The 18,674-nt window shown below is 43.9% G+C and overlaps 1 protein-coding gene across 1 annotated transcript in view; it reads right to left on the reverse strand.

The window, feature by feature from the left end:
- Positions 1–335: 335 nt before the first annotated feature.
- SEC11C (SEC11 homolog C, signal peptidase complex subunit) overlaps positions 336–18,674 on the reverse strand; it is a 49,896-nt gene continuing 31,557 nt past the window's right edge. The window contains exons 4-5 of the mRNA XM_089689470.1: positions 3,994–4,051; positions 336–641 (exon numbers count right to left, since the gene is read on the reverse strand). Of these exons, the coding sequence (XP_089545596.1) occupies positions 588–641; positions 3,994–4,051 (112 nt within the window). The 3' untranslated portion in view covers positions 336–587. The remainder of the gene's footprint in view (positions 642–3,993; positions 4,052–18,674) is intronic.

Genomic DNA, 18,674 nt, shown 5'->3' on the forward strand with positions numbered 1-18,674 from the left:
TATATAAATAATATGTAAAAAAAAAAAAAATTATATATATATATATATATATATATGCATACATACTCTTTTCTAAATTGGCCCTAGTATGTGTACATAAGTGATTTAGGGATCTTAGATTGTAAGCTCCTTGAAGGCAGGGACTGATGTGAGTATACAATATGTGAAGCACAATACTACTACAACAATAGTTCCTCCCCCCACCCACACACACGCACACACGCACGCACGCACACTTTAACAGCGAAATCTTCCATTGAAGGACTAATTGCATGGTTGACATAACCTGTGTAAATTCTTCCAGACATGACATTGTAATGATAATCACCAAGCACTCGGTGTTTCAGCATTTTATTGGATCACATTATTAGAAAAGCACGTTGCCATAAAATCTGACATGACTCGATGTACAAACGAAAAACCCCCTAACAGTAAAATAAATAGCAGTAAGAATGACTTCCGACATTTACTGTACAGGTCAGTGATGGATGGCACGACTGCATTATTCTGTTACAGAAATAAAAATCCATAGAATATATTAGATACAGTGATTCCTTTCTTCATCCTACGAATGCCGACTTCAAAGGTTAAGATTCACGTTTTAAAAGTACAAAAGCTCCCATGATTGCTAAAACCGCGTACTGAAAATAGAAATAAAAATAACGGATGTCACATTTTTAAATAGAAAAAAAACTCCAGGCAGGTATATATATTAGACAGAAATAATGTAGCTCCGCATTTATTCATACATCATTAACTTTTTTTTTTAATACAGGCACCTACCGTACATTTTATGTCTTTGACTAGGTTCACACCTGTACATGTGCTTTTCAAGTGTTTTTTTTTTTGTGGTGTGTTTTTGCAGCACATTTGTTTTCATACTTCATGCTTTTTTTTTTTTTTGGAGGCTGCTAAACGCAAAACCCTACAAAAAAAGCACCAAAAACTCATGTACATGTATTTTAAGTTCTTCCATTCAAATGTATGGACCCAAAAACACACCTTCCTGCATGAAAAAAATCCCTGCACTGCTTCTAAAAAAAGCACTGCAGAAAACTGCATTTGCGATTGGGACCCATGTCAAATCGATTGTTGAGCATTCCTTTGCTTCTGAAAAAGTGCTAAAAGCAAAAAAAACAAAAAAAGCAAAGATATGAACCTAGCCTTAAAGCACAGCAAAGCTCTGAATGGGAGAGGGAGAACGAGTGCAAGGATCCAGTCAATTCATGTGCTGACAAGGAGCATGCAGCTGAGAAGTCCTCATGCACACTTGACATTTTTACAGCGGCTGTTTTTGGCTTTTGATGTTTTTTTCTCCAGCCAGTAAACCCCCCAGCATGTTATCCTATGTGTCCATGCATGCATAGACTGGAATCAACGTTTTTTTGGCTGGAAAAACCCCAGAACTAGAGGGTTTATAGAGGAGTTTTTTAGCTGTAAAAAATCTTTAATGCTGAAAAAAGCGGTAAAACGCTTTTTGGACTTTTTTGGTAAAAAAAAATGCTAAAAAACACAAACGTGGGAGACTGCCACAAAGCGCAGCTAAACGCTAATGCAAAAACGCTAAAAAAATCTGAACAACTCATATGTTTAATGTGACTTTACACAGCTAACGTTACCAGCGTTATCAAAATGTTCCGTGTGCGTGAGGGTTTAGCCCCGGTTCACATATATGAAGCCATGCGGGCCGCATTTTGCGCAGGCACGTAAGCCCAATCATTTGAATGGACTCTCGTGCCCCATGACACGCAGGGAAGAAGTCCCTGCACTTCTTGCAAAAACGCAGCCGCACGGGATCCTTAATTCCCAGTACAGTTGCATTTTCTAGTGCGGGCGGCGTGCTATTAGAATTAATGGCACCCACCCGCGGGTCCGCATTCCTCTGTGCGGGTGGTGCGGCTGCACGGATTTTTGTGCGGATCCACAGCGGCACCACCCGCACAGATGTGAACCTAACCTTAGAGATCAGCTGCTCTGTCTGCTGCTTCCCTTTCACTGTCTAATCACAGGCTGGGGGAGAGACAAAACCTGGAAGTTTTAGTGAAGGCAGAAGAGCCCCCTACCCTGCCAGACAGGACTGTGGTGTGTGGCAGAGCTGTGAAAATTTCAGGAAGGGGTGGACAGAAGTACTAATCATTTGGCATCTAAAAAAAGCTCCCATATAAGTAATTAATTTGTAAATTCTGCTGTTTGCTTGGCGTTCAGCATCAAGTGACCATTAAAGAAGCATCAGTTTGGCTATTAGTAGTCTTGATATTATTCTTGAAAGGAATTTCCACGATTCCTTTCAGAGTGAGCAGCACTAAACCATTCCTTATTCTTTGTCACACCATCCCTCAGGTGTGAGCATGGCAAGAAGGATTCATATTATATTGTATAAAGACTGATGGGTGGAGCTGAGAATTCCTGTCTTGGAGAACCCACAGGCCCACTGTTAGGTGTTCCCAAAGCAAAATCCCTGAGCCTGCTAATTTGAGTTCCCTGCATTCCCCTGTGTGTTGGAAAGCAGATGCTTTTGTGTGCGTTCTCAACACTCAGAGATGTGAACCTAGCCTACTGGCTTTGGAGTATTTTTCTTAATTTTTTTGTACATTATACATAATACAAAAATAAATAAAGCCGTAGTTTAATAATGTTCATACATTATGGGCATAGCAGAATCTGTTACCTTTCAGACACTTGTGTTGATTTAGAAAAACTGAAGAGTGCAAAATCTGGTGCAGCTGTGCAGAGAAACCAATCATCTTCCAGGTTTTATTGTCAAAGGTGAATTGAACAAGCTGAAGTTAGAAGCAGATTGGCTACCATGCACAGCTGCACCAGATTTTGCACTCTCCGGTTTTAGTAAATGACCCCTAGTGTGTCAGATGGAAATCTTTGCAGGAAGCCCTGTGATAAGGGGAGACATCACTGCTCTGACTCATTCAATGATGTGTGGAAATGTCAGCTTGAGCTATTTAGCTCTATAAACATGAGGAAAGTAGGAAATGGAAAATGTGAAAAGTAGTCAAAAGCTCAACCTTCTGACTTATGTACTGTATACAATTCCTTTGTATATTTAAAACATCTGGTTTTTTTGCTGCCTGTGTCCTCACTAGGTAAAATCACCATCTTTATTCTGGAAACCCTTTACACCAAGTGTGAAAGTGGCTGGAAATTAAAAATTTTGAATGGTCTGTAGAACAGAAATGGAGAAGAAATCTTCCAATAGAGATAACTGACAGCTAACAGATCACTTCCCTTACATGGGAGAGATTTTCTCTCACTACCCATATCTACAGGACAGGAAGTGAAGGGAAATCTCATCAATGGGACAGATGGCAAAAAAACTGGGGTTTAGTCTTCAGTACATAGAACACTAAATTGTGTATGTAACGGGATGGATGGGGCTATTTTACTCGCCCTTTCTGGGTTCCTCCGTCGCTTGGTTAATGACAACATGGTGGCTTAATTGGATAATGCCTTAGACAGCTTGAAGGGTACTGAACAAGCAGAAGCAGCCAAGTTACACCTCTGCCTTTTGGCCAGTTCACATCAGAACACCAGATTTCATGCGTGTTTCTTGCACTGCGCCTGTGTTTTGCAGTGGGTGTCCGCGTTAGTTTAATAACACCCCAAGGGCATCCGTTTGCATGCACCAGATCGCATGGTACAGAAGTACCATCCATGCAATCCAGTTGCTGTGTGTTTTAGAAAGTACTTTTGGGGCGGTGCGGTATGATTTCAAACCATTGAAATGAATGTACCCAGATCGCATGTGAATTGCACAACGTGTTCCTGTGCAATTCATGGTGTGATCCAGCCCTGCATACAGATACAACCTCTGGTCACAGCTCAGACCCGAAAATATTCTGACCAGTAAAAAAATTTGGAAGCTCCTATAAGGTAAGATTTTAAATTCTTTAAAAATACAGAGTGGTGGGGGAGATACAGTAGATCAAGATACGTTTAGGTCTGCTAAAAAAAAATCATCAAAAAAAAGGTTTAGTTTACCTTAAATTTGGGATAATCATTCATCACGATAGTTACCATTCCAACATATGGCAAAAACCTAAAATAAAGAATAAAAATAATCCATCAGATTTTTCAAATAAAAGCAGATGAAATATGAAAACTGGAAGAAGTCTGGCATTTTTTTAGCATTAAGTTGAGCCCCTTCTAGTTCCTGTCCAAATAAACTCCTCACAAACATATAACAGCTTCATGTATGCATCATTGGGCCCTGGTTCACACCGATGCGAATCGAATGCGGTTCTGAATTCCAGAACACATGGATTTGCATATCAAGGGGGATAACATAGCTTTCCATGGAGGTTGTTCACACCTATGCGCTCTGAGCACAATGCGATTTCCAAAAGAGTCCTGTGTGTGTTTGGTGCGATGCATTTCACATACACACATACACTTGAATAAAAATGCATAGGACAGAAATCGCTGCAGAATTACACCACAACTGCTTCTGAAATTGCAACTGAAAATGCATAGAAATTGCACCGCATCAGTGTGAACCAGGACTGAGAGGGTAATCAATCGTATTCTCAATGAGCACATATCTGAAGGTATTATTGCAGTTTATAAGTTGAAGGAGAAGTCGGGCCAAAGCTCTTTTGGCCCTACTTCTCCTGGGGATCACAGGAGTGCACTTGGGTGTCGGCTGATGTCATTGAGTTGGTTTAAGCTCTGGAGAGATCCCGACATTAATGTCAGGATACACCCAGAAGCCTGGCCCGGCAGCTGGCTCAGCCTCTCAGCAATCTGCTGAAAGTCTGAGCCAGACACTCCCGCCTCCTCAGCAGCCTGGCGTTCCAGTGAGGGTTGGAGGGGCAGAGCAGAGCGCCGGTGACTGACAGCCACCACTCTCTGCTCACTGAAGACAGAGAACTGAGCGGTCAGCGGTCTTTGATCACTCAGTTATTGGTCTCAGAAGTGGTGGGGGACAGATGCAGCATCGGATCAAAAATGTATACAGTTGAGGGTGAGTTTTTTTTAATTCGCTTTTAAAGCTGACCTCCAAGCAGATATAAAAGACACAAACCTATGCCACTCTCCATTCACTTATATAATCAGCGAATATAATTTTTTTAAAATGCAAGAAGCGTTAAAGTAGTTGTAAAGGCTGAAGGTTTTTTACCTTCATGCATTTAATGCATGAAGGTGAAAAACCTGTGTGCAGTATCCCCCCAGCCCCTTCCAATACTCACCTAAGCCCCCTCTCGATCCAGCGATGTGCACTGGACTCTCGGCTACCCCTGGACTCCCTCATCTCATTGGCTGAGACAGTAGGGGAAGCCATTGGCTCTGGCTACTTTCAATCACAGCAAGTGAACCAATGAGAAGAGAGAGAGAGCAGGGCCGAGCCACAGTTCCGTGTGTGAATGGACACACGGAGCAGTGGGTACCCCCATAGCAAGCTGCTTGCTGTGGAGGCGCCAAACAGGATGGAGGAGCCAGCAGAGCCGGCGGGGGACCCGAGAAGAGGAGGATCCAAACTGCTCTATGCAAAACCACTGCACACAGCAGGCAAGTATAGACATATTTGTTTTTTTTTTAAATTATGCCTTTAGACTCACTTTAAGGCGTTAAGTACTTGGATTTGAAATGTATCAGCCTCTGGCTAACCTCGCACACAATGGGGTTGATTTACTGAATACTGGAGAGTGCAAAATCTGGTGCAGCTCCGATCAGCTTCCAGGTTTTATTGTCAAAACTTAACCACATCCCGACCCTAGTAGCAGATACACTACTACAGGGCAGCAGGGGTGCACAAAATCATGTACACGTGATTTAGTATTTCCGGGTAAGGGGCGCCCGCGAGCTACACACACGCCCTACCTGCGCTGCCATTGGAGGCCGCGGCTATCAATCACTGGGTCCTGGCTGTTGATTACTTGCTGGTGCCTGGTGATTATCGAGCATATCCAATGGGGAGGAGGACTGCTTTGTTTAATAACAGTCCTCCTCCCTGTCGGCTCTGGCACACTGCTCAGCACAGCCATCCAGAGCAGTGTGCTTACAGTGAAGCACCAACACACTGCCCCCCAGTAAAACACTCCCAGCACACAGTTAACCCTTTGATCGCCCCTCATGTTAACCCCTTCCTGTCCAGTGCCATTAGTAGTGTCAGTGCTTTTTTTTTTAGCACTGATCACTCTATTGGTGTCACTGGAGATCTCAGTGACACTAATTCAGTTCCCCCCCAGTGTCAGAACGCCTGACACCTTCCCGCTGTAAGTCGCTGGTCACCGCCATTACTAGTAAAAAAAAAAATTCCAGTATCTATACCGCCATTTATAAATGATATAACTTTCATGTTAACCAATTGTTTTTTGTTTTTTTTAAAAGACATGTAGCAGAATACATTTTGGCGTAAATTTATGCCATTTAATTTTTTTTATTTTTTTACTGGACATGTTTAATAGCGAAAAGTCAAAAATATAGTTTTTTTCCTCAAAATTGTCAGGCTTTTCTTTTTTTTCATAGAGCAAAAAATAAACACACAGGTGATCAAATACCACCGAAAGAAAGCTCAATTAGTGCGAAAAAATTTCATTTGGGTGCATCGTTGCATGACCGTACAATTGTCAGTTAAAGTAACGCAGCGCCGGAACACAAAAAATGGCCTGGTCAGGAAGGGGAGATAAATCCGCAGGAGGGCAAGTGGTTAATTGAACAAGCTGAAGTTAATAGCTGACTGGCAACCATACACCAGATTTTGCACTCTCTGATTTAGCCCTGGTTCACATATAGAGTATGCGGCCGTGCGGGCACGAGAGCCCATTCATTTGAATGGACACCCGTGCCCCAGGACACGCAGGGAAGAAGTCCCTGCACTTCTTTGGAAACCGCAGCCCGCACAGGAACCTTGGTTCCCAGTGCGGTTGCGATTTCCAGTGTGGGCGGTGTGCCATTAGCATTAATGGCACCCGCTCGTGGGTCCGCATTCCTCTGTGTGGATTTTTGTGTGGATCTGCACCCACACATATGTGAACCTAGCCTAAAGGTTATGCTTCCTTGGTTGTGAGCAGCGGGCAGCATGGTGAGCCGGGAGCAGAAATCACAGGCCAAGATAAGGTGAACTGTGTATTACAGGAAGTTCCAACAAGGTACACACCTTGGCACACCTGTCCGGAGCCACTTCTAAAATGTTTGCAGCAGTCTGTTGACTTTGAATGATGCCAACAGCAACGAGGAACGGGAATGCGGCTTTGCTGGTCTACCGGCAAGATCAGAGGATAGGCGTAGTCCTTGCACTGTCCCTACTTCTCCAGAACCTCTCCCTAACTCAAGCCACTTTCCCCGACAGACGGGGAACCTATCCCCACGCTGACCACTCACAAAAATGCACGCCAAACCAGGGAGCCAGTGTCTTAAATAAGCCCTGCCCTCATCAAAGATGGACGCAGGGGTCAAGCAGGTCATGTGTCTAATCGAACAACCACTGCATATCATAAAGGAACTAGATTCCCCGCAACTTCCTTCCCCTTCTGCAGTGCAGTTCAAACATAGCACCGCCAACAGAGAGGAGTACAGACTGCACTCCTACATGTTCACCTCCCCACTCCCCCTTCTATTGAATGAAAAGAGGAAGGAAGAAGAAGAAAGAACAGGTTGTTCTTACCCTGTTAGGAAGATCTCAATTTTTGCGATTTCCAGTGCAGGCGGCGTGCTATTAGAATTAATGACACCCGCCCACGGGTCCACATTCCTCTGTGTGGGTGATGCAGCTGCACAGATTTTTGTGCGGATCCACAGCGGCACCACCCGCACAGATGTGAACCTAGCCTTAGTAGATACCTTACTTATTTCAGGTACTTCTATAGCGCCATCAATTTAAGCAGCACTTTACATATATATTGTACATTCACATCAGTCCCTAACCCTCAAGGGGTGTACAATCTAAGGTCCCTAACTCACATTTATACATACACATACTAGGGACAATTTAGACAGGAGCCAATTAACCTGCCAGCATGTCTTTGGAGTGTGGGAGGAAACCGGAGTACCTGGAGGAAACCCACACAGTCACAGGGAGAACATGCAAACTCCAGGCAGGTGGTGCTGTGGTTGGGATTCGAACCAACGACCCTAGTACTGCCAGGCGGAAGTGTTAACCATTTAGCCACTGTGCTACCTTAGATTGTACGCCCCTGGTGGGTTAGGGACTGATGTGAATGTACAATATATATGTAAAGTGCTGCGTAATTTGACAGCGCTATATAAGTATCTGAAATAAATAAATAGTAAATCAACCCCAAAGTGTACAGATTTATTTTTCGGTTCAGAAATATTTGAAAATTAGAAGATGAGGCCCTTGTACTGAAAAGTTTGGAGACCCTGCTCTAGAATACTAGGCAACAGGTGGAATTGAGGATGCTGGATGGCACGGTTCCCTTCGACAGCAAAGTCTGTGTAATAGAAGCAGCAGACCTCGGACGGCAAGTGTTCTCGTCGTGCAGATTAAGACTTTCTTTTCACTTCAGACTGGAAAGTCACCAAATTGTTAAGGTGTGCTTTAAGTTCGAATGTATTCTAGAAGAGAAACTAAAATGATCTTTCATCAAGCCATGCGATATATGTGATGCTACTTAACAATTTCCCACAGGACTTCCAGCTAGTAATTTCCGCCATATAAGCGAGGAGAATACGGCACGGCGAGTCTAATTGCATAGTTTTGTCTTTTCTTTAGATCATATTGCTACTTAGCTCACAGCCTGGGGGTGTTACATCAAAATAGTTTTAGAGGTGTCAGTTAAAAAGCTCTTGTGCTTCTTTGCTGCCCTTTTTCCCGCAAAGCAATTCTCTCCAGAGCCTCTACGCACAAACCGCGAAATTGTCCTTCCAAAACCCAAACGCCGTCTGTTCAGGCGTGATTTATACAGTCATTCCAGTCCAAGGCTGCTTTTTCATTGCCACCTTCATCAGAGAAATGTGATTTGTAAAACTTTCCGCTTCCCGATGGCCATGGCGACAAATAACCAAAGTATCTTGGTTAACCCTGCCTGCGTACGTTGCGTTTTCTTCAAATTACAGCACTGCTGTGAACTTTGCCAGGCGCTATTCAAGTATTAAAGTAAACCACAGGCAATATTTTTAAGATTTACTGGATATGAGACAGTTCTAGGTTTCCTTTCAATTTTTCATTTTCCCAAGTAGTATTAAATCCAAAAGCAAACATTTATTATATTACAGCTTACCAAGTCTTTGATGTGATGGCTGCACTAGTTTTCTTTTTTAGGCTTTCTTTATTCTGTGTGATCTAGCCAGTACGGCCGGCCATACATGGGTTGATTTTTGTATGAATTTTCGTTCGACCTAGGAATAATCGGCCGATTTTCGCTCTGTTAGCGGGGCAATGGCACCGGCCGATTTTCGTAGTTCCTCCCCATTTAGTTTATCAGGCATGCTGGAAAATTCGTGAAAAACGACAGATTTTTGAAATCATTGGTGGTACTATTGGATTACAAAACGAACGATGTATTCGATCGAAAAATCGTTCGGAATTCAACCCATGTATTGCCTGCTTTTGTCTGGATTTCTTTTTTTCAAAATCACAAGCTCTCCAGCAGAATGCATCAGTTTACAGGGATAAAACAAACCATTTAAACACTGCTTACAATGATCAGCTGTAATTTTGTTTATGTAAAACCTTTATTCCAAATGGAAAAAAAAAGCTGTTTGCTGTAACTCAAAGTATGAGCTGGAGTTTGGCTTCAGTTTGCTTGTATAACTAAATCTGCTAATACATCTAATATTCCCCTCCCCCCAGACTGACAATGCTGCTGTCCAAAGGTGCCCCCTGTGCTCCTTCATCCAAAGTGAGGGCACTCTAATATAGGAGGTGCGTTACTGGCCAGATCACCAGGTGGAAAAAAAAGACTAAGGCACCTTTCAAATGATCTGTCCAATTGTGTCCGCCTGTCCATTTTTCAGGCAGACCTGGTCGGACCTTCCATTTACTTCTATGGATTGGTGAATGTAAACAGATTTGTGTTTGTTTACATCCGCCTACCTCCAATCCGATCCACAATGGAAGGAGATCCATTCCCCCTGCCATAAAGCGGATAAGAGGGCAGTCGGGTGTAAATGGACAGCAGGTTTGTTTTCATCTGGCCACTCATACAGCAGAGTGGGCTGTGTCCATGTCCTCTCTGCATAAACAGAGCAGACATAGACCTGTCATGCATCTGCTCTGCTCAGCGGGGGATCAGCAAACAGATCACCCCTGAGCAAACTGGAGTCAAGTGGAGTCCACCCCAAGTGAATGGGGCCTTAAAAGGAAAACTAACACAGCCACCACATCAAGCGACTGGTAAGCTGCAATACATTCCATTTTTGGCTTTGCAATTAATACCGCTTTAAATATACAACTCACATCTGGAATATGCAGTTCAGTTTTGGGCACCAATTCACAAAAAGAACATTGGGGAACTGGAGAAAGTACAGAGAAGGGCAACCAAACTGATAAGAGGAATGGAGGAGATCAGCTATGAGGAAAGATTAGAGGAACTGAATTTATTCTCTCTTGAGAAGAGGAGATTAAGGCGGGATATGATCTCCATGTATAATACATAAGGGGGGATATGATCTCCATGTATAATACATAAGGGGGGATATGATCTCCATGTATAATACATAAGGGGGGATATGATCTCCATGTATAATACATAAGGGGGATATGATCTCCATATATAATACATAAGGGGGGATATGATCACCATGTATAATACATAAGGGGGGGTATGATCACCATGTATAATACATAAGGGGGGATATAATCACCATGTATAATACATAAGGGGGGATATGATCTCCATGTATAATACATAAGGGGGGATATGATCACCATGTATAATACATAAGGGGGGATATGATCTCCATGTATAATACATAAGGAGGATATGATCTCCATGTATAATACATAAGGGGGGATATGATCAACATGTATAATACATAAGGGGGGATATGATCACCATGTATAATACATAAGGGGGATATGATCTCCATGTATAATACATAAGGGGGGATATGATCTCCATGTATAATACATAAGGGGGGATATGATCTCCATGTATAATACATAAGGAGGGATATGATCTCCATGTATAATACATAAGGGGGGATACGATCACCATGTAAATTACATAAGGGGGGATACGATCACCATGTATATTACATAAGGGGGGATATGATCTCCATGTATAAATACATCAGTGGTTCATATAGTGAACTCGGTGTAGAGTTATTCACCCTGAGGTCATCACAGAGGACAAGGGGGCACTCTTTACGTCTGGAGGAAAAGAAATGTAATCTCTAAACATGGAAAGGTTTCTTCACAGTAAGAGCTGTGAAAATGAGTTGGTTCTGGCCAGCTCAGTGGATTGCTTTAAAAAGTCCTGGATTCTTTCCTAGATACACAGAATATAACTGGATATAACATTTATAGGTAAAGTTGATCCAGGGAATATCTGATTGCCTCTTGGGGGGATCAGGAAGGAATTTTTTCCCCAGCGGGAGCAAATTGGATCATGCTTTGCTAGGGTTTTTTTGCCTTCCTCTGGATCAACTGTGGGTATAGGAGTATAACGTTTTTTTTCTATGGCTGAATTAGATGGATTTTTGTCTTTTTTCAGCCAGACTAACTATGTAACTATGTACAACATAAAAGTTACAATCAAATAGATTTCCCTTGCAGTCGCATGTTCTTACAGTTTCATGTCAGTGCGTCTTTAGGTATAACTTGCAGGACATTTGTGCAACTTCATGCACAGATGTTTATGCAAGTCGCTCCTGAAATCGAAAAAAATAGCGCAGGAACCTTTTTTTTTCAAATTGGCATGGCACCAATTTGAAGGGTTTCATTGCTCCAATAGGGTGCAACTTGTCATGCGATTCAAAACTTCAAATAGCATGACAAGCCGCACTAGTGCGAACAGTTGCTTAGGGCTAGGTTCACACTACTGTGTGTCAGGGACATACACAAAATCATATGCTTTCCCAACATGTAGAAAAACATACTGCCCTTTAGAAGATGCACAGCACTGCCGTTAATACTACCCCCATGCATCTGCAAATGTGTGCATTTTCACATACACCAAATCGCATGGTACCACAACGGTTCAGTGTGGAACATTTTTTATGGTGGGCCATGGATGACTTCAGTGATTCCCGTGCGTAGGGCAGCCCATGGAAATCACTAGGCTTAACACGTGGAAACATGTCTGTGCTACACCTGTATGACATGAACCGAAGGTAAGAGAAACCTGCAATGAGATCACACATTGGCTGCTACTGCAGAGTTCTGAAAGTGCTAATTGTCTGTGTGTACTAACGATCCAAAGGCTTACGCTGGCCATACATCAGTAGATTTTCAAACAAACGTTTGTACAATTATTCCTGAAAACATTTGCACGAACATTCTCAGCACGTTTGCTGTATTTTAAAATCTTGTTAGCTTTTTGGACACCTTGTGTGGGAACAGTCGTGGCCAGATCTGTAAAATCCACAGCTTTAACTGCACCTAATCATCCAGCATGCCTGAATGAGGCCTTAATAGATACATCTGAAGTAGTTACATAGTTATGCGGGCCATAGATGGGACGAAAAATGTCAGAAAAAAAAAATAATCGGCCGATTTTCAGATCGTTAGTGCGGTAATCGGTCGGCTGTTTTTCGTGATTTTTGCCCTTTTGGATTATCGGTCCTGCTGGAAAATAATCAGCCAAATTTGTCGTTCTGCCGATTTTCGCGGCAATGATGGACAAATCGGCCGATCTTTTTACTGATTTTAAAAAATGCGCATGAGCAGTGACATGAAAGAAGAAGGAAAAGAAGAGGAGGAAGAGGAGGAAGAGGAGAAAGAGGAGGAAGAGGAGGAAGAGGAAGAAGAGGAGGAGGAGGAGGAAGGGGAGGAGGAGGAAGAAGAAGAAGAAGAAGAAGAAGAAGAGGAGGAAGAAGAGAAGGAGGAAGAAGAGGAGGAAGAAGAGGAGGTGGAAGAAGAGGAGGAAGAAAAGGAAGAGGAGGAGGAGGAAGGGGAGGAGGAGGAGGAGGAAGGAGGAGGAGGAGGAAGGAGAGGAGGAGGAAGGAGAGGAGGAGGAAGGAGGAGGAGGAAAGAGGAGGAGGAAGAGGAAGAGGAGGAAGAAGAGGAGGAGGAAGAAGAGGAGGAGGAGGAAGAAGAGGAGGAGGAGGAAGAAGAGGAGGAAGAGGAAGAAGAGGAGGAAGATGAAGAAGAGGAGGAAGAGGAGGAGGAGGAGGAGGAGGAGGAAGAAGAAATAGAATATGAAAAAGAAGAAGAAATAGAATAAGAAGAAATATAATAATAAGAAATAGAATATGAATAATAATAAGAAGAAACAGAATATGAATATGAATAAGAGGAAGAAATAGAAGAAGAAGAAAAAAAAAAGAATTTCAGTCCGATATTATATTTGACATTTAAAAGTATAGCAACATTGTATCTATTTGTATCCGAATAGAAACATCTGTATCCAAAATGGATACAAATAGATACAATGTTGCAACTTTTTCTTATTATTATTCATATTCTATTTCTGATTCATATTCTATTTCTTCTATTTCTCCTTCTTCTGCAAATTCTGTTTCTTCTTCTTCTTCATATTCTATTTCTTCTTTTTATTCATATTCTATTTCTTCTTTTCTTATTCAAATTCTATTTCTACTTCTATTAAATGTCAAATATAATAGCGGAGCTCTCTGCAGGGGCACCGCTATTATATTAATTGCCGGCCGTAGACTGGACGAAAATCAGCCGCCTTTTTTTCACCAATGGTGGTAACGTCGGCTGATTGAATGACCGATTTTTCGCTTTTCTAAAAAAAATGGCCGGTTTTCTCCCAGTCTATGGCCTGCATTAGTCTGGCTGAAAAAAGTCCATCCAGTTCAACCATAACAAAAAAAAAAGTTATAATCCTATACCTACAGTTGATCCAGACGAAGGCAAAAAACCAACAAAGCATGATCCAATTTGCTCCTGCAGGGGAAAAAATTCCTTCCTGATCCCCCGAGAGGCAATCGGATATTCCCTGGATCAACTTTACCTATAAATGTTAGTATCCAGTTATATTCTGTGTATCCAAGAAAGAATCCAGGACTTTCCTACAGCAATCCACTAAGCTGGCCAGAACCAACTCTCGAGGGAGTCTATTCCACATTTTCACAGCTCTCACTGTGAAGAAACCTTTCCGTGTTTGGAGATTACATTTCTTTTCCTCCGTGTACTTCCTAAATCACTGACATGCAGAACATATAAAAGACTTTGCCCAATTTTAATGGTAACATGCTTGCTTCTTGGTAGCGACTCAGAAAGCCAGGCAGATAGCATTTTCTGGAGGGGGTACATTACAGCCGCCTTAAATAGATGCTGCTTTACACTTGACTGCAGACAGGCTAAAACCTAAGTGCAGAAAAAGTAAAAACAGAAAATTGAGCATAAATTAGTCAGTACGATGTGTCCCTTGTGCGGATTCCCCTTCATTTAGTAGAAATGCTCCTTCATCCTGCTCTCCGTCATCTTCTAATGGGCTGTCACAGTCCGTCATCAAAAGAATCCAAGAATGGGGGCTCAGTCCCCTCCATTCAGAGATCCTGTTCTATTCACAGAAACTGTAGTACGGCTTCTATGAAGGGCATAGTTGGGCTCTCTTGATGAGGGTTTTTGTGAGAGCCCCTTACTTATATTAACCCCACCACACCAGAAGGTTATGGCAGCGGTGGGAGGTGGGTGGGTGAGGACAGGGATGGAGAAGGAGTTCATCTAAAAGACTAAGTTATGTCCCTTGTGCTGATTTTCTTCTTTTTTGCTTTTGTCTGCACTTAAGCTTTAAAATTTCATGTATTAATATGTATTGTGTTAAAGTGATATTAAAGCTTCCATTTTTTTTTAAATGAAAACAACAAGCATGCTATACTTATCTGCTCTGTACAATGGTTTTGCACAGAGCAGCCTTGACTGTCCTCTACTCAGGTCCCCTGCTGACGCTCCTGGCTCCCCTCACCCACTCACTGCCTCCATGGAAAGCTGCTTTCCATGGGGGCACTCGTGCAGGCTTGGTCCCAAGCCTCCCTGTCTGTGTCTATTGACACAGACACTGGGAGCTCAGCCCCACCCCCACACCTTCACCACTGGATTTGATTGACAAATCAAATCCAGTGTCAACCAAAGAGCTGCAGCTCTCCCGGCTCTGTCCCTCTTCACTGGGCAGATTGATAGCAACCCACTGCTGTTATCAATCTGCCCAGTGAGGAAGGACAGAGCTGGGAGAGCTGCAGCTCTTGTGCACAGCTCTGGATCAACATGGGCTCATGGAAGTATGGGGGGGGGGGAGTCGGTGACACAGAACGTTTTTTACCTTAATGCATAGAATGCATTGACCACTTGCCCTCCAGAAGATCACCCACCTTCCTGACCAGGCCATTTTTTGTGATACAGCACTGCGTTACTTTAACCGACAATTGTGCGGTCATGCAACGCTGTGTATAAATAAAATTTATGTAACTTTTGCCCCACAAATAGAGCTTCCTTTCAGTGGTATTTGATCACCTGTGCATTTTTTGATTTTTGAGCTATAAAAAAAAAAAACCTGACAATTTTGAAAAAACCCCCAAAAACCTATATTTTTGACTTTTTGCTATAAAAAAACATATCCAATAAAAAAATTTTAAAAATTAAATTTCGTCAAAAAATTAGGCCAAAATGTATTCTACTACATGTCTTTGCTAAAATAATCCCTATACATGTATATTAATTGGTTTACATGAAAGGTATAGAATTTTTAGTCATTTTGTTTATACTAGTAATAGCAGCGACCAGCGACTTATAGCGGGACTGCGGCAGGCAATCTGACACTGGGGGGAACTGACATCTCCAGTGACACTAATAGAGTGATCAGTGTTAATAGAAAGCACTGACACTGTACTAATGGCACTGGGCAGGAAGGGGTTAACATCTGGGGAGATCAAAGGGTTAACTGTGTGGGGGTGATTTTATTGTGTACTGTGTTTTTTACTAAGCAGACCTGCTGCTTTCTATACCTCTCTGCTGTGCAGAGATATAGAAAGCAGCACACATGCTGACAGGGGCGAGACCTATGTTCTTTACACACAGATATCTCCCTTCTCAGCTTTGCTGATTATCACCGAGTCCCAGCTGAAAATCACCGGGCCAGGACCCGGTGACCAACATCCTCAGGGGCCAATAGCAGCACGAGTATGGCAGCACACACACCCTACCCGTTAATGCAAAATCACGTATATTTCCGTGATTTTGCCCAACTAAACCACCCTGTAGCAGTACATCTGGTATAGGGCGGCAGGTAAGAGGTTAAGGTAAAGAAAAATAACTCGAGGCTTTAGAACCCCTTTAGGGAAGCCCATTCGTTAGCAATGGACTGGCAACACATAAAAAGGGTATAAAAAAACTGGACCTGTAGCTTTTTTAACGCCCAATACAACACCTGTGCTGTATATTGTGGTGTGCTGCAGTGCAGGTCTTTTGGTACCTACTGTACTGTGAACACTGTGGTGCCATTAAGAATGGCAGAAAATGTAGAGTTCCAGGCATTACTACTGTATAAAAAAAAATGGTTCAAAAAATGGCCACTGCCCCAGTCTATTATTATATTATTATTATACAGTATTTATAAAGCGCCAATAGTTCACTCAGCGCTGTACATTACAAAGGGGGACAGAACATGTGACAGAACAATACCAATACAATGCAAAACATGAGGGGATTGAGGGCCCTGCTCTTTCGAGCTTACAATCTAGAAGGGATGGGATAGTGGTACAGGAGGAGATAGCTGTGGGGGATGGAGTGGTAGGAAGAGTGGAGGAGGTCAGCAAGTTAGCAGGGGGTGAGGTAGGCTTCCCTGAAGAGGTGGGTTTTCAGGGTGCGCCTAAAGGAGAGGAGAGTAGGTGATAATCTGATGGGTTGGGGAAGGGAGTTCCAGAGGATGGGTAACACCCTGGAGAAGTCCTGGAGGCGGGCATGGGAGGAGGAGACCAGGGAACTAGAGAGAAGGAGGTCTTGTGAGGAGCGGAGTGTGCGTGCTGGGCGGTACTTGGATATTAGGTCAGTGATGTAGTTCGGGGCAGTATGGTGGACAGCTTTGTACGTCAGTGTTAGGATTTTAAATTTGATCCGTTGCGCAATCGGAAGCCAGTGGAGGGATTGGCAGAGGGGGGTGGCGGAAATGGAGCGGTTGGAAAGGTGAATGAGTCTGGCAGCCGTATTCAGGATCGACTGAAGCGGGGATAGCCAGCGGCGAGGCAGGCCAGTGAGGAGGGAGTTGCAGTAGTCGAGTCGTGATATGATGAGGGAGTGGATGAGCTGTTTAGTGGTTTCTGGGGTTAGGAACGTGCGGATTTTGGCAATGTTGCGGAGGTGGAGTCTGCACGAGTTTGTTAAAGATTGGACTTGGGGCTGGAAGGATAGGTTGGAGTCCAGAATGACACCAAGTACTCTGGCCTGCAGAGCGGGTTTGATATTGGCGTTGTTGGATGTGATGTAGAAGTCAATGGGGGGTGGTGTCCGGGCTGGGGGGGAAGACAAGGAGCTCGGTTTTGGAGAGATTCAGTTTAAGGAAGTGGAGCGACATCCAATCTGATATGTCGCTAAGAAGGTGTGTGATTTGGGCAGAGACCGAGGGGGTGAGGTGGGGGGTTGAGAGATAGATTTGTGTGTCGTCGGCATAGAGGTGGTAGTTGAAGCCGTGAGAGTGTATGAGTTGGCCAAGGGAGGAGGTGTAGATGGAAAAGAGAAGGGGCCCAAGGACAGAACCTTGAGGGACCCCAACAGAGAGGGGGAGTGAGGGGGCGGTGGTAGCATTATAGGTAACGCTGAAAGAGCGTTGTGACAGGTAGGATGAGAGCCAGGAGAGAGCAGAATCTCTGAGGCCGAGGGAGTGTAGTATTTTGAGGAGGAGGGGGTGGTCAACTGTGTCGAAGGCCGCAGAGAGGTCAAGGAGTAGGAGCACTGAATAGTGGCCATTAGCTTTGGCGGTTAGAAGGTCGTTGGAGAGTTTGAGTAAGGCGGTTTCGGTGGAGTGTAGGGGGCGGAAGCCAGACTGTAGGGGATCGAGGAGGTTGTTGTTGTTGAGGTGAGAGCATAGGCGGGTGTAGACGAGGCGCTCGAGGAGTTTAGATGTATGTGGGAGCAGGGAGATGGGTCTGAGGTTGTTCGGGTCATTGGGGTCCAGGGAGGGCTTTTTAAGTATGGGGGTGATGTGTGCATGCTTCAGTGGGGAGGGGAAAGTGCCGGAGGAGAGGGAGAGATTAAAGATGTGGGTGAGGGAGCGTAGGATGGAGGGGGAGGGAGGTCGTAGGAATTGTGAGGGGATAGGGTCGAGGGGGCAGGTGGTGAGGCGGGCATCAGAGAGGATCTTGGAGACTTCCTCAATGGTAGTAAGGTCAAAGGTGTGGAGTGTTGGGGGAGCTTCAGTATGAGGAATGTAGGGTGGGGTGGGAGTGGAGGTCAGAGCAGTGGTGGGGCCGTGGGAGAGGGGTGATGAGGGGGTAGCTGAGTGAGGGGGAACGGGGTTGGAGGGAGTTTGAGCAGTGACGAAGTCCCTGCGGGTAATGTTGAGGGGGAGGGGGGATGAGGGGGTAGCTGTGTGAGAGGGGACGGGTTGAGAGGGCGTGTGAGTTGCGGCAATGTCCTT

This window comes from Staurois parvus, unplaced genomic scaffold (genome assembly GCF_062004578.1).
Source record: "Staurois parvus isolate SC_StPar_1 unplaced genomic scaffold, SC_StPar_1.0 ptg000475l, whole genome shotgun sequence".
NCBI classification, from domain to species: domain Eukaryota; kingdom Metazoa; phylum Chordata; class Amphibia; order Anura; family Ranidae; genus Staurois; species Staurois parvus.